Here is a 14,790-nt window from a genome sequence, read left to right as displayed (position 1 = left end):
CAGCGGGCAGGCTGTTCACTGAGAGAGGGCAGGAAGAGGATGGAGAGGAGGGGGACCAAGAAGCTGGGTGAAGGGAGAGGAGGTACCGTAGGTTGCCGTGAGTAGAGAGTCATGGTAGAGGGCAAAGGAGAGGGAGGAAGAAGAAGAAGAGTTTGGATTTCATATCCCGCCTTTCACTCCCCTTCAGGAGTCTCAAAGCGGCTAACATTCTCCTTTCCCTTCCTCCCCCACAACAAACACTCTGTGAGGTGAGTGGGGCTGAGAGACTTCAGAGAAGTGTGACTGGCCCAAGGTCACCCAGCAGCTGTATGTGGAGGAGCGGAGACGCGAACCCGGTTCCCCAGATTACGAGACTACTGCTCTTAACCACTACACCACACTGGCTCTGTGAAGGGGAGAAATTGCAGACGTCACCTGAGGAGTTTGGGTGAAAGGGATGGAGAGGAGGAGGCTGGAAAAGGAGGCTTGCACGCGAAGATGGTATTTTACATCAAGATAGCGAAGAAAGTGATGTCAGTGATCGTGAGCAACTGAGCTTCATAAATTCTGACTCTAGCAGTGATGAGTTCTTGGGGATCACAGAAGACTAGAAGAGTACTCAAACCTTAAAGTCTCTCTTCATTTGTTAATGACAGTGATGATGGTTCTTAATGCCACTGTTGACTGCTGTTCACTTTATATGGCTGTAATATGATTCTGATATACCGGTTGTTTATTAAATACGGTAGTTCATACAACATTTGATTCAGAATATTTTTTTCCTGTTTTCCTCCTCTAAAAACTAGTAGCATCTTATGGTCGGGTGCGTTTTACAGAGCGAAAAATACGGTAAGTCAGGTTAACAAATTGGGAAAAGGTGCCCCCACTTTAAAATATATATATATATAATTAGCAAGCCAAATCAAAATCATCCCGTTCCTGGTTGTAGTTGAGTACATGCTGGCGGATGCGCGAGGAGTCGGTCCAGGTGATGAAGTCCTCCATCGCCCGAGTCACCAAGAAGGCTGGGTCCGTCACGACCTCGGGCCCAACCCTCACGTGGCCCTGCTCCACAAAGGTGACAGCTGATTTCAGGTTCTGGGCCATACGGAGCTTCAGGAGCAGGCAAGGCAGGCGGCGGCGGCAGAAGGAGGAGGCCGAGACGCGGTCGCACAGCTCCAGGGAGCTTTTGGAGGCCACCAAACCCATGGCATACAGCTTCTCTAGTAGAGCGGCAGTGCTCCGAGCCCGGAAAGCTGCCGACTCCGGCGCTTCGCCGAGGTCCCGGATGCGGCGGGCCAGCTCCCGAACCGCGCGGCTCAGCTGGTTGTAGCGGGTGTAGTCCTCCCTGCGCTGCAAGCGGAAGCGACGGAGCACTCGCAGCTCAGCAAGGTTCCCGGAGGCAGCCTCCCAGTTCACCAGGTCCAGCTTTTTGAGGAGCTTCTGCTCGTGGAACTTCAACTTGCGCACCATCTTTCCTCCTAGACGTAAACAGCCAGAGATAGAAGCTTAGTTTTATATATTATTATTATTAAAGGTTTTCTTGATTTACAAAAGTGTGTGCAATGTCTCTCTCTTGTATATCTTGACTACTGTAATTCGCTCTACGCGGGGCTGCCCTTGAAGCTGTCCCAGAAACTCCAGCGGGTGCAGAATGCTGCAGCGAGGCTCCTCACGGGGTCTCTGCCATGGGAGCACATTCACCCAGTGCTTTTCCAGCTGCACTGGCTCCCGGTGGAGTACAGGGTCAGATTTAAGGTGCTGGTTTTGACCTTTAAAGCCCTTCACGGCCTAGGACCCTCGTACCTATGGGACCGCCTCTCCTGGTATGCCCCACGGAGAGCCTTAAGGTCCATAAATAGCAACACCCTAGAGGTCCCGGGCCCTAAGGAAGTCAGATTAGCCTCAACCAGAGCCAGGGCCTTTTCAACACTGGCTCCCGCCTGGTGGAATGCTCTGTCTCATGAGACCAGGGCCCTGCAGGATCTGATTTCTTTCCGCAGGGCCTGTAAGACAGAGTTGTTCCGCCTGGCCTTTGGCTTGGAGCCAATTTGATTCCCTCCCTCTCTTTCTTTCTCCTTTCTCCTCCTATGAAGAGATTGCACCCTAATCTTTTAATGTTGTACCTTAATCTTTTAAATTGTATTTTAATCAACTTGTTTTTATTATTGCTTGTTAGCCGCCCTGAGCCCGGTCTTGGCTGGGGAGGGCGGGGTATAAATAAAATTATTATTATTATTATTATTATTATTATTATTATTATTTTCCCCATGTAACATTTTTACAAATCAGTTTCATTTGGGACATTAGGAAGAAAAGGGGGAAAGAGGTGGGGTGGGGAAGATGGGGGGAGTCAGGTGGCGATGTTTCTATTTTACTTACGATATGTAGGGTTTGGTGTCAATGTTGCTTGTGCAGGTTCTTTGCTGTTCACTTGTGTTCCTTTGGTGGTGAGAGAGGTTGGGGTTGGCCTAGGGTGAGGTTATTCATTTGTGGTTGGCTGTGGTGGTCTTCGTTTTCATGCGTGAGTGGGGTGTGTGTGTGTGTTTTGGATCAGGTTAACCATATTGATCCGTATGCTGTTGGTGGATTATTGTCGTTGTCTTGTTGGGCTGTGTACTTGATAAAGGGGAGCCATACCGGGGTAAAGGTGTCTTCTTCTGTTTGTCCCCGTGTCAGTTTCAGTTTATTGGTTAATTTTTCTAGTAGGGCTGTTTCCCATACTGAAAGGGTTAATCTCAATACTATCTGCACCTAAGCTAACTTCTGCAGTTGTGGTTAAGCAGCTAGCAAAAAACCGCAATTGCAAGCTGGGAGCTACTTCCTCTTTGCAATTGCTTGAGCTCTGCAAACCAGGAACTGCTCTCTGCGCATGCTCTTTGCTGCAGTAACGCAAGAGAGGAACACACAAACAAGGGAAGGAGGGGGGCTTAGCTAGCAGAGTAGCCATATGCCATATAAGGAAATAAGCTTAACCTTGCCAGCTGATTGGAGAATTTGAAGAGGTGGGAAGAGATGGGCAGACTCTCAGGTATAAAGATGCTTGTTTATTTGTATCTATGGGCCAGTCTTTTGGGAACGATCCCACTGGCCACCTCTGTGCACAGATTTCAATAAAACTTTTTTCTCCAAAGAAGAATCTTTCCTGGTGCTTTTTGCTCTCTCTTCGGCCCTGGGGACGCAGGCAAACGATTCCCTGGCAAGGATAAGGCTTCAGCCTTCATTTTGGTGCGTTGGCCGGGAAACGCCCCACCCCAGGGGGCCGGGGAGGGCCAGGCCCGACCTCGGTGAACAGCCCCGGACCGGCGTTCGCGGCTCCAAGTGCGCACCCCTGCCTGTTCGTGGGGGGAGCCGGCCACACCGCTCCGGAGTGAGACACCTGGTCGAGGGAGAAAAGAGGACGGCCGAAGGAGGGGTCCGCAGCGGAACAGGTAACCCTAAGGGAAAGGGCGTGGTAGGAAGCCTGGACAGCTTCACCTGGCTGTGAGCAGTGGAGTGCCGCCAGAAAAGGGATAAAGGGTCTGGCTGTGAGCAGTAGAGTGCCGCCAGAAAAGGAACAAGGGAACTGGCCGTGGCAATAAGGTGCCGCCCCGCCAGACAGGGACGGGAAAAGGGAAAAGGGGAAACAGAGGTGGCAGTAGAGTGCCGCCAGTAAGGTTGGGGAAAGGGGAAACAGAGGGAAAATTATTTTGGTGTGTTTTGTGTGTTGCATGTTGGAATTATTTTGGTGTGTTTTGTGTGTTGCATGTTGGAATTATATTGGGGTGTGTTTTGTATGTTGCATGTCAGATACTCCAGTGGCTGAATTGTCAAGTGTGGGCCGGGGCTTAGCGTCCCCTTGGCCGAGCGATTGCAGGGCTGTGCATTTCTTGGCAACGAGAGTTCGCCAAGTCACAGCCTGTAGTGGTTGGTGTGTGAAAGGATCTTAAGCCCGGTTAGGAGCGGAGTATCTGAAAAAAAAAAAGGGGTCTGGGGCAAGCTAACGTAGTCCTCTGAAATGCTTTTTAACCAACTGGAAAGCAGCTACGAAGCATGATGATTGGGTTCAAATTGAGAAGAGAGAGGATGAGGACATTATGTGAGGTTGATTGGCCCACCCAAGGAACTAATTGGCCCTCGGAGGGCAGATTTAATTTGCAACTAATCAACCCACTATATCAAAATATCTTGAACGTCCACCCAGACCAGATCCCTTATATTTCTACCTGGAAAACCAATGTAGAAAAGAATCCACCGTGGCTGAAAGCCTGCCGAGGCGACGCCCCACAAAATACAATATGTGCAGTCCGACCGGCAGGGAAGTCAGAAAGGCCCCCCCGGTGATACCAGAACCGGAAGGAGAAGAGGGGGAAGTCATTAAACCGCCGCCACCCTATGCTCCACCAACTGCCCCTCTAGCGAATCCCCGAGGCCCAGGGCCCCAGGACCAGGGAGGAGCCGGCCCTCAGCCTGAACCCTCCAAGGTTGATGAATTAGAGAGCAAAGAGGAAGAGGATGATGAGGAGTTTATGAAGGGACTAATTGAGTTAGCAAAGAAAGGAAAAATGTGGACACAGTATCAGACATTGAGATTGCAACAGTATGTACAACCCTATGCGAAAGAAGTGGATGTTAGTTCCCATTTGTTGGCAGCAGCAGGAGGTTCCCCAACACAAGGGAAGAAATGGCAGAAGGAATGGATAGAAGCAGCAACCAGGGCGTCCCTCCATAAGTCCCATAAGGCACAGAAAAAGGGTGGGACTGCAATGATGCCTCTATGCAGAGTGTATGACCCACCAGCCCCCCAGGACAGGGTGGGGAAGCACCACCATGCACTTATACAGTCCAACATGTGCCTTTTTCAAGTGCTGATGTGTGCAATTGGAGAAATTAGAACCCTACCTTTGAGGAGAACCCAGATGATATTGCCAACGCCCCATTATAAAGGCTGCCTTTGTAGCTCAGGCAGCGTCCAATATTCGCCAAAAGAAAAAAATCCAGAAGCATAAGAGGTTCATCGGCCATGGGCTGGAATAGATGTTGGAAATAGCTCAAACCACTTACAATTAGAGAGATGAGGAGGCCCAGAGAAAAAAGGAGAAGTATCAAACAAGGAAGTTGACGGCATTACAGGCTACCACACCCACCCCTCAGGAAAGAGGAAGTGCCCGGGGAGGAGGGCGAAGCCGTCTGGGGAGGAATCAGTGCGCCATCTGCCGACAGGAAGGGCACTGGAAGAGAGAATGCCCTATTCTATTATTAGGAAGAGATTTGTTGGTAAAGTTGCAAGCCCAAATTATTTTTAAAGCCATCGGGAGAAGCCACAATGTCCATTATGTCACTTGGGGAACTGGTTGTGGAGGCACCCCTGAGGGAGTACTGGCGCCTCATGATGGTAAAAGAAGAGGAGGGACCCATCCCCGCCAGTATTCTGGAACAAGTGAACCCCCTAGGAATGGCAAAGAATATCCCACCAATAATCGTGAAGCCCAAGCCATTTGTCAATCCTGTTGCAGTAAATAAGTATCCCATCCCACGAAGGGTGACTGAAGGAGTGTGGGTGCATCTAGAGCGACTGCTCCAACATAGGATCTTGAGGCAATGCCAATCATAGTGGAACACCCTTTTGTTACCAGTGAAGAAAGGAAGCAGGCTATTATCCTGATACCAGAACCAAAGAACTCCGTGGCTTTCTGGGGTCTGCAGGATTTTGTAGGATATGGATATTTAATTACAGCATCATTGCCAAGCCTCTACATGAGTCAACCAGAGGAACTGAGAGAGACCCCTTTGTTTGAGGCACAGAACAACAGCAAGCCTTCGTGGATTTGAAGAGGGCACTACAGCAAGCCCCAGCGCTTGGCATCCCAAACCCTGAGAAACCCTTTACTCTATTCGTGGATGAGGACCAAGGGACAGCGAAAGGGGTTTTGTGCCAAAAATTGGGAAGCTGGCAACAGCCAGTGGCATACCTATCTGAGCGCCTGACGCCTACAGAACAAGGCTTACCGCCATGCATGAGAGCAGTTGTGGCAGTAGCCACCCTACTGAACAAAGCAGACAAATTTATTTTTGGCCAAGACACTGTTTGTGTGACCCCGCATGCAGTCCCAGCTCTGCTTGACATGAAGGGTACCTATTTTCTCTCCCAAGCGAAGATGAGAAAGTGCCAGATGTTACTGCTGCATCCGCGTTTGAAGTTTCAGGTTACCACCGCCCTCAACCCAGCTACCCTGTTGCCAGTAGGAGAAGGTGAGGAGCAGATGCACGATTGCATTGAAGTAATGGATGAAGAATATTTTAGCAGGCCTGACCTCAAAGATGAAGCAAACCCCCACTGGCCTTCATGGTTTGTGGATGGAAGCAGCTTTGTTGAGGCTGGACAACGAAAAGCAGGCTATGCAGTGGTAGCCTTGGAAGACCAAGTGATCGAAGTGCAGCCACTCCCGCCTGGAACGTCGGCCCGGCTGGCATAAATAACAGCGCTCACCAGAGCCCTGACCCTAGCAAAGGGACAGAAGATAAACATTTATACTCTAAGTATGCCTTTCTGACTTTACATGCCCATGGAGCCTTATGGAAGGAAAGAGGTTTGCTTACCTCCAGAGGAAACCAGGTGGCCCACCCACAAGCCTTATTGAACCTTCTGGATGCTGTATGGGAGCCCAAGGCAGTGGCAGTTATCCATTGTTATGGACACAAAACTGGACTAGGAGAAGTGGCCAGAGGAAACCGACTAGCAGACAGAGTGGCCAAGGAAGCAGCCCGGGAACCAGCTCCCGCGTCAGTTATTGGAGCACTGGTCCCTGGAAGGATCTTGAACACCGCTGATAAGCCAATATACACCAAAAGGAGAGGGACACTGCAGATGCCCAGGGGCTGACCATGTCCAAAGAAGGATGGTACCTTACTCATGATGACAGAATATGGATTCCAGAGTCCCTTTCTCGGCAGATTACTCAGAGATACCATGAGTCCACCCACATGGGACCAGATGCCACAACCAGACAGCTGAAGCAGTGCTTCTACATAGCCCACCTTTATCAACTGGCAGCCCAGATTTCCAGGAAGTGCCCGCTATGTCAAAAGAATAATCCCAGAACCGGACCCTTGGCTCCCCCGGGGATTCAGCATAGTGGAACTGCACCCATGGAAGACCTTGTTGTGGATTTCACTGAATTGCCCCGCTGTGGACTATACCGCTACCTGCTTGTGGTGGTCTGCACGTATACAGGATGGGTTGAAGCTTGGCCTACCAGAACTGAGGGGGCGTCCGAGGTAACCAGGTGCCTGTTATAGAAGATCATTCCCCGCTATGGACTACCTAGGTCAATAGGATCTGACAATGGACCAGCCTTTGTCCACTCAGTTTTGCAATAACCCCCCATGCTAGTCAAAATGTGCAGTTTGATAATTATGTGCAGTAATTCTCCCGAGATTTTTTCTCTTTCTTAACAGGTGGACCCAGGCCCACTGCTGTTAAAGTTCCTGACCTCACCCCTTGGGTCCACCACACTTAAGTGAAGAAGGCTATTTTAGATTGGACAGTTACACCAAATCCTGATGATCCTCTGAAGCTAACCATCTCCAGAAGAGCGCCCTGCTGGACAAGTGGATGGGAGGGACGCCCGCGGGCAGCGTCCCCAACGTAGAGACTTTTTTCCCAGCAAATTTTAAGGCACCGCCAGGACTTTTGATATTGGGGCCAGCCGTGTGTCAGGCCTCTGCAAGGGTGGATATATATTCCTGTGGGTATATGTTAATATATGTAGAGGGAGAAGCCCCTTTCGGATACAGTGTGTTGGGAAGAAATCATGAGAGTATTAAGCATCCACAAGGACAGGTGGGAAAATTGGTTAAGATAATAGGCTCCTCCTCAGAGAGGTGGGACACAACCTCCCAAGAAGCAAGGCAGCTGATAGAGCACGAGTATCAGTGGGCCCTTCAGCAATAAAATAGATATGTCCCAGATAATAATGTCAGCATTTCAGCCACCATTGATCACATGGAAACAATGATAGCCAGGAACCTGCTGAAAACTACAGGAGGTGATCTATGGGGTTGGTTATATTTCTGGCTGCCTCATGGCAGTTGGCTCAGGCATATTGTGGTATTATTAGCAGGGCCGCTATTAATCCTTTTGCTTCTTTGCCTCTGTATACCCTGCTTGGTGCAATGCTTACAAGGTGTGATGCAAAAAAATAAAATATCATGGCCCTTATTGTTCTCCCCCAGGATTATAAACCCAAGAGACCAGGACGAACCTAGGAGATAGGTTGTCCAAAAGAAGAGGAGGGAATTGAAAGGGTTAATCTCAATACTATCTGCACCTAAGCTAACTTCTGCAGTTGTGGTTAAGCAGCTAGCAAAAAACCGCAATTGCAAGCTGGGAGCTACTTCCTCTTTGCAATTGCTTGAGCTCTGCACACCAGGAACTGCTCTCTGCGCATGCTCTTTGCTGCAGTAACGCAAGAGAGGAACACACAAACAAGGGAAGGAGGGGGGCTTAGCTAGCAGAGTAGCCATATGCCATATAAGGAAATAAGCTTAACCTTGCCAGCTGATTGGAGAATTTGAAGAGGTGGGAAGAGATGGGCAGACTCTCAGGTATAAAGATGCTTGTTTATTTGTATCTATGGGCCAGTCTTTTGGGAACGATCCCACTGGCCACCTCTGTGCACAGATTTCAATAAAACTTTTTTCTCCAAAGAAGAATCTTTCCTGGTGCTTTTTGCTCTCTCTTCGGCCCTGGGGACGCAGGCAAACGATTCCCTGGCAAGGATAAGGCTTCAGCCTTCAATACTATTTGGTACCATTGGTCCATGCTTACTCCTGACAGGTCAGAGAGAGGCTTAGTTAAACACATGATAATCAATTATAAACCAGTTAGGTTCCGGGCCCAATTCAAAGTGCTGATTTAGACCAATAAAACCTTACACGGCTCAGGACCACAATAGTAAAGGTAAAGGGACCCCTGACCATTAGGTCCAGTCACGTACGACTCTGGGGTTGCAGCGCTCATCTTGCTTTATTGGCCGAGGGAGCCGGCGTACAGCTTCCGGGTCATGTGGCCAGCATGACTAAGCCACTTCTGGCGAACCAGAGCAGGGCACCAAAACACCGTTTACCTTCCCGCTGGAGCGGTACCTATTTATCTACTTGCACTTTGGCGTGCTTTCGAACTGATAGGTTGGCAGGAGCAGGGACTGAGCAACGGGAGCTCACCCCGTCGCGGGGAGTCGAACCACCGACCTTCTGATCGGCAAGTCCTAGGCTCTGTGGTTTAACCCACAGCGCCACCCACGTCCAGGACCACAATACCTCTTCCCAAATGAACCTCCCCAAACCCTAGGATCATCTTCTGAGGCCCTTCTTCATGTGCCTCCTCCACGAGAGGTCCGGAGGTTAGCAACACGAGAACGGGCCATTTCTTCACAGGCTGCCCTTTTAAAATGGGGTGGGGTGGTGGTTATTGGGTTGTTTTTGCTTTTATTTTTATTATGTGTCTTGTGTTTTTATACAGTGGTACCTCGGGTTAAGTACTTAATTCGTTCCAGAGGTCCATACTTAACCTGAAACTGTTCTTAACCTGAAGCACCACTTTAGCCAATGGGGCCTCCTGCTGCCGCCGCGCCGCTGGAGCACGATTTCTGTTCTTATCCTGAAGCAAAGTTCTTAACCTGAAGCACTATTTCTGGCTTAGCAGAGTCTGTAACCTGAAGCGTATGTAACCCGAGGTACCACTGTATTGTGATTACAGGTCGTAACCCCCCTGAGACCTGCGGGTAAAGGGCAGTATACAATTTAATAAATAATCAGCATCACGATTGTCCTTAAACGCTTAGGAAGCATCGCAAGCTTCCCACGCACAATGCAGATACTAAAAATATAAGGTAGTTCTGAAGAGGTGTGGTTCAGTGGTAGAGAATCTGTCTTGCATGCAGAGCATCCCAGGTTCAATCTCTGACAGCAGCAGATTCCTGCTTCGAGAGCGACTCCCAGTACAGGCAGTCATACCATTGGTCCATCTATCTGAGTACTAAGTATAAGGCAGTGAAATCCTATAAGCAAAAAGAGACCACGGAGAAGGCAAGAAGGGGGAAGAGAAGAAGCTGGCTGAATGCAGGATTAATGTCAGCAGATATACCCCAAGACTGCAGTCTTCGTTTCAAATAATAATAATAATAATAATAATTTTTATTTATACCCCGCCCTCCCCCACCAAGGCTGGGCTCAGGGTGGCTAACAAGCAATAATAAATACAAGTTGAATGAATACAACTTAAAAACAAGATTAAAATACAACATTAAAATATTGAAACATTAAAATGCAGCCTCATCACAGGAGGAGAAAGGAAAAAGGAGAAAGAAAGAGGGGGAGGGAATCAAATTGGCTCCACGCCAAAGGCCAGGCGGAACAACTCTGTCTTACAGGCCCTGCGGAAAGAAATCAGATCCCGCAGGGCCTGGTCTCATGAGGCAGAGCGTTCCACCAGGCCGGGGCCAGTGTTGAAAAGGCCCTGGCTCTGGTTGAAGCTAATCTAACTTCCTTAGGGCCCGGGACCACTAGGATGTTGCTATTTATGGACCTTAAGGTCCTCCGTGGGGCATACCAGGAGAGGCGGTCCCGTAGGTATGAGGGTCCTAGGCCGTGAAGGGCTTTAAAGGTCAAAACCAGCACCTTAAATCTGACCCTGTACTCCACCGGGAGCCAGTGCAGCTTGAAAAGCACTGGGTGAATATGCTCCCATGGCAGAGACCCCGTGAGGAGCCTTGCTGCAGCATTCTGTACCCGCTGGAGTTTCTGGGACAGCTTCAAGGGCAGCCCCACGTAGAGTGAATTACAGTAGTCAAGCCTGGAAGTGACCATCACATGGATCACTGTGGCCAGGTTGGGGGGGAAAGTTGGGGAGGAGGAGTAAGCAGTTCAGCCAGTGACTTTGCAGAATATGTGGTCCAGACAACTTGTGACCCAAGAAGGAAAATGCAGACCCTGCCAAACCATGCATTGTGCCCTGCCCAATATTTGACAACACCACTAGCAATAAGGGGGAAACGGATGAGAAGATAATCCTATGCAGCTAATTGGCAGGATAGAAGAGTTAAATGGATATATAGCATACTTTCTGCCAAGGTGTGCAAGTTGTGGAACACCCTTCCATCAGATGACAAGGAGATAAGTAACTATACAACCTTCAGAAGACATCTGAAGGCAGCCCTTTTCAGGGAAGTTTTTAAATGTTGAATGTTTTATTATGTTTTTAGGAGTGTTGGCAACTGGCCAGAGTGGCTGCTGCAACCCACACGGGTGGGGTAAAAATAATAAAATTATTATCATTAGCATTATGTCAGTTTATGGGAGTGTAAAGGCTGGGCCCATGGAAAACACCCCAGCTGCAATTGCTGCTCTACTTAGAAGGATTAGGTAAGGGGACACAAACATCTGCTGGAAATCTACTGCACAGAAAATATTGACAGTATTAACTGAGGTCATACACCTCGCCCTGGCATAAACCTGGCTTTTAATATACAGTGGTGCCTCGCAAGACGAAATTAATTCGTTCCGCAAGTTTTTTCTTCTTGCAAGTTTTTCGTCTTGCGAAGCACGGTTTCCCATAGGAATGCACTGAAAAGCAAACAATGCGTTCCTATGGAAACCGCCTTCAGACCAGGTCCGGGGACAGTCTGTCCCCCGATCTCTTCTGAAGACTGGTGGGGGGGGACGACAAGGGCTTTTCTTTCCACCGCCAGCCTTCAGAAGGCTGTTCTGAAGGCTGGCGGTGGGAAGAAAAGCCCTTCTCCCCACCTCCCACCCCGCAAGCTCCGGGGACAGGAGGGCTTCGCTGCCGACCGCCAGCATTTTAAAAGCCCCCGGGACAGCGGAGAAGTCTCCGCTGTCCCGGGAAGGCAGGCGGGGGGGGGAGCAAAGACTTTTGCCCCCCGCCGGCCTTCAGAAGAGGTCCAGGACCTCTTCTGAAGGCCGGCGGTGGGCGAAAGTCTTTGCTCCCGATGGCCAGCATTTTAAAAGCGGTCCGGGATAGCGGGAAAGCGCAGTGCGCTTCCCTGCTATCCCGGACCGCTTTTAAAATGCTGGCGGTGGGGAGCAAAGCCTTTCGGCCCCCGCCGGCCTTCCTGGACCTCTTCTGAAGGCCGGAGGGGGGCGAAAGGCTTTGCTCCCCACCGCCAGCATTTAAAAGAGGTCCCCGGAGATTTCCCTATGGGCTTTCTTCTTGCGAAGCAAGCCCATAGGGAAATTCGTCTTGCGGAACGACTCAAAAACGGAAAACTCTTTCGTCTTGTGAGTTTTTCGTTTTGCGAGGCGTTCGTCTTGCGAGGCACCACTGTAATACCATATGATGCAACAAAAATAGGTATTTTTTAAAACTGTTTACCGTGTCTCTTTAGCTCTTGCTATATATCCCTATCTCTATACCTGACACACAAAGGAAGATCATAAAAAGTTTTCATGGGGTATTACCACTACAAATATTATAAGCATTATACCTGAAGGAGTGTCTCCACCCCCATCATTCAGCCCGGGCACTGGGGTCCAGCTCTGAGGGTCTTCTGGCAGTTCCCTCCCTGCAAGAAGCGAAGTTGCAGGGAACCAGGCAGAGGGCCTTCTCAGTAGTGGTGCCCACCCTGTGGAACGCTCTCCCACCAGATGTCAAAGAGATAAACAACTATCTGACTTCAGAAGACATCTGAAGGCAGCCAATTTTTAATGATTGATGTTTTAATGTATTTTTAATCTCTGTTGGAAGCCGCCCAGAGTGGCTGGGGAAACCCAGCCAGATGGACGGGGTGGGGTACAAATTATTATTATTATTATTATTATTATTATTATTATTATTAACTAGGCTCAGCGAAATATCTTGATTTCATTGAAAAGTACAGACAGCTCTTTGGTATGTGATCAAGGAAGAAGAGCCCAGCTGGATCAAGCAAAGACGCCAGCTTCCTCGTCTTACATTGGCCGACCAAAGGCCAATGTATACAAGTAGGAACAGAGTAGGTCAACATTATCCCCACATGCGATTCCTTGGAACTAATATATAGCCCTCGTGCCTTCCAACCATCGACAGCCCCCTCCTCCATGTATTTGCCCAATCCCCTTTCAAAGCCATCCAACTTCGCGGTTGTCACTATGCCTTGTGGCAGCGAGTTCCACAGGCTGACCGCCTTGCAACAAAACTACGTGCATTTCTTCAATGTGAAAAGTGGGGGCTGGATCTCGGAATCAGCGCGACGAACTGTTTCAAAAGGACTGGAACCAATTTATATTTTATATGAAAGAAAACTGTAAACATTTGAAAACGTTTGTAGGCTTGAATTGAAATGTTTATAAGGTAAATATAAGGAACTGATTTACCGATAATAAGGTGAAGTATTATAATTTGACAAAGGGTAAATAAGTGCTCTCACTGCAGATGGTGACAGCAGCCACGAAATTAAAAGACCCCTGCTTCTTGGGAGAAAAGCAATGACAAACCTGGACAGCATCTTAAAAAGCAGAGACATCACCTTGCCAACAAAGGTCCGTATAGTAAAAGCTATGGTTTTCCCAGTAGTGATGTATGGAAGTGAGAGCTGGACCATCAAGAAGGCTGATCGCCGAAGAATTGATGTTTTTGAATTATGGTGCTGGAGGAGACTCTGGAGAGTCCCATGGACTGCAAGAAGATCAAACCTCTCCATTCTGAAGGAAATCAGCCCTGAGTGCTCACTGGAAGGACAGATCCTGAAGCTGAGGCTCCAAGACTTTGGCCACCTCATGAGAAGAGAAGACTCCCTGGAAAAGACCCTGATGTTGGGAAAGATGGAGGGCACAAGGAGAAGGGGACGACAGAGGACGAGATGGTGGGACAGTGTTCTTGAAGCTACCAGCATGAGTTTGACCAAACTGCTCTGGTCCAGGGGGTCACAAAGAGTCGGGCACGACTAAACAACAACAAATAAGTGCTTATAGAAATGCGAAGAATATGGAAAGTTATGTGGAAGTCAGAAAGAGGGAGGGAAGGAGGTCGGTGCTCTTACAGAGTAATATATTAAGTCATAGAATTATGTAACAAAATGTGAATATGATTTAAGTGGAAAACTCAATAATTTTTTATTTTTTTTAAGTGGGGGCTGGATCTAACAAATATAACCAAAGGAGACAGGAAAGCCAGAGGAAAGAAATATTTGCCCCCCAAAGAAACACCCCAACCATCAACTGACCTGCAGCGGCTTCACAGGCAGCAAAAACGAAGCTCTGCAAAAGTCCTGGGGAAACCAGCCCCAGAATCAACAACGTGGAGAAAGGGCAGCGGAACTTCCTTTTCCGGTCCCTGAGCTCCGCCCACTTCCTCTTCTTGTTGAACATAGACATAATAAATATATAGATGTGCACTGCACATCTTCCCGGTTCCCTTGGAACATTCCTCTCTGTTATGTACTGAGTTGAATAGGATCCAAAAGGCAGCAGTCTGATTGGTCCTAGAACAATAGGATCCAAAAGGCAGCAGTCTGATTGGTCCTAGAACAATGCAGCAGTATGATTGGTTGGCAGGAACTACCCAATCATGCTCCAGATAGAAGTGAATCCACAACCTGATTGGCTTACAGTAGAATTCCGGAATTAGCCAATCATGTGCAGCCCATTGTGTAAATAATGTATATAAAGCAGATACTTTGAGGGGACATTCATTCATTCCTCCTCACCACTATGAGCTGAATAAAGAGCATGAAATCACTTTGCGACTCTATTTCACTCTCCGACAGTAGCAAATAGAGAATAGTCCCCCCCCCCAATGAAAGCAGTAGATTTTAAAAGCAATGTATCCTAGACATA

At 48.7% G+C, this 14,790-nt stretch overlaps 1 protein-coding gene across 1 annotated transcript; it reads right to left on the bottom strand.

Moving 5' to 3' along the window:
* Window positions 1-694: 694 nt before the first annotated feature.
* Window positions 695-14,304, bottom strand: IMP3 (IMP U3 small nucleolar ribonucleoprotein 3). Its single transcript, XM_053391395.1, has 2 exons — window positions 14,178-14,304; window positions 695-1,460 (listed from the first exon to the last, which is right to left on the bottom strand). Exon 2 carries the CDS (start codon window positions 1,450-1,452, stop codon window positions 889-891), a length of 564 nt encoding a protein of 187 aa, XP_053247370.1. The 5' UTR covers window positions 1,453-1,460; window positions 14,178-14,304; the 3' UTR covers window positions 695-888.
* Window positions 14,305-14,790: the final 486 nt, after the last annotated feature.

The sequence above is a fragment of the Podarcis raffonei genome, chromosome 1 (assembly GCF_027172205.1).
Source record: "Podarcis raffonei isolate rPodRaf1 chromosome 1, rPodRaf1.pri, whole genome shotgun sequence".
In the NCBI taxonomy this organism is placed as follows: domain Eukaryota; kingdom Metazoa; phylum Chordata; class Lepidosauria; order Squamata; family Lacertidae; genus Podarcis; species Podarcis raffonei.
This window is presented reverse-complemented; position numbering and strand designations above follow the sequence as displayed.

Bases quoted from the DNA above. Each gene is read 5' to 3' on its own strand.
- IMP3 (XM_053391395.1), bottom strand. From the start codon at position 1,452: ATGGTGCGCAAGTTGAAGTTCCACGAGCAGAAGCTCCTCAAAAAGCTG.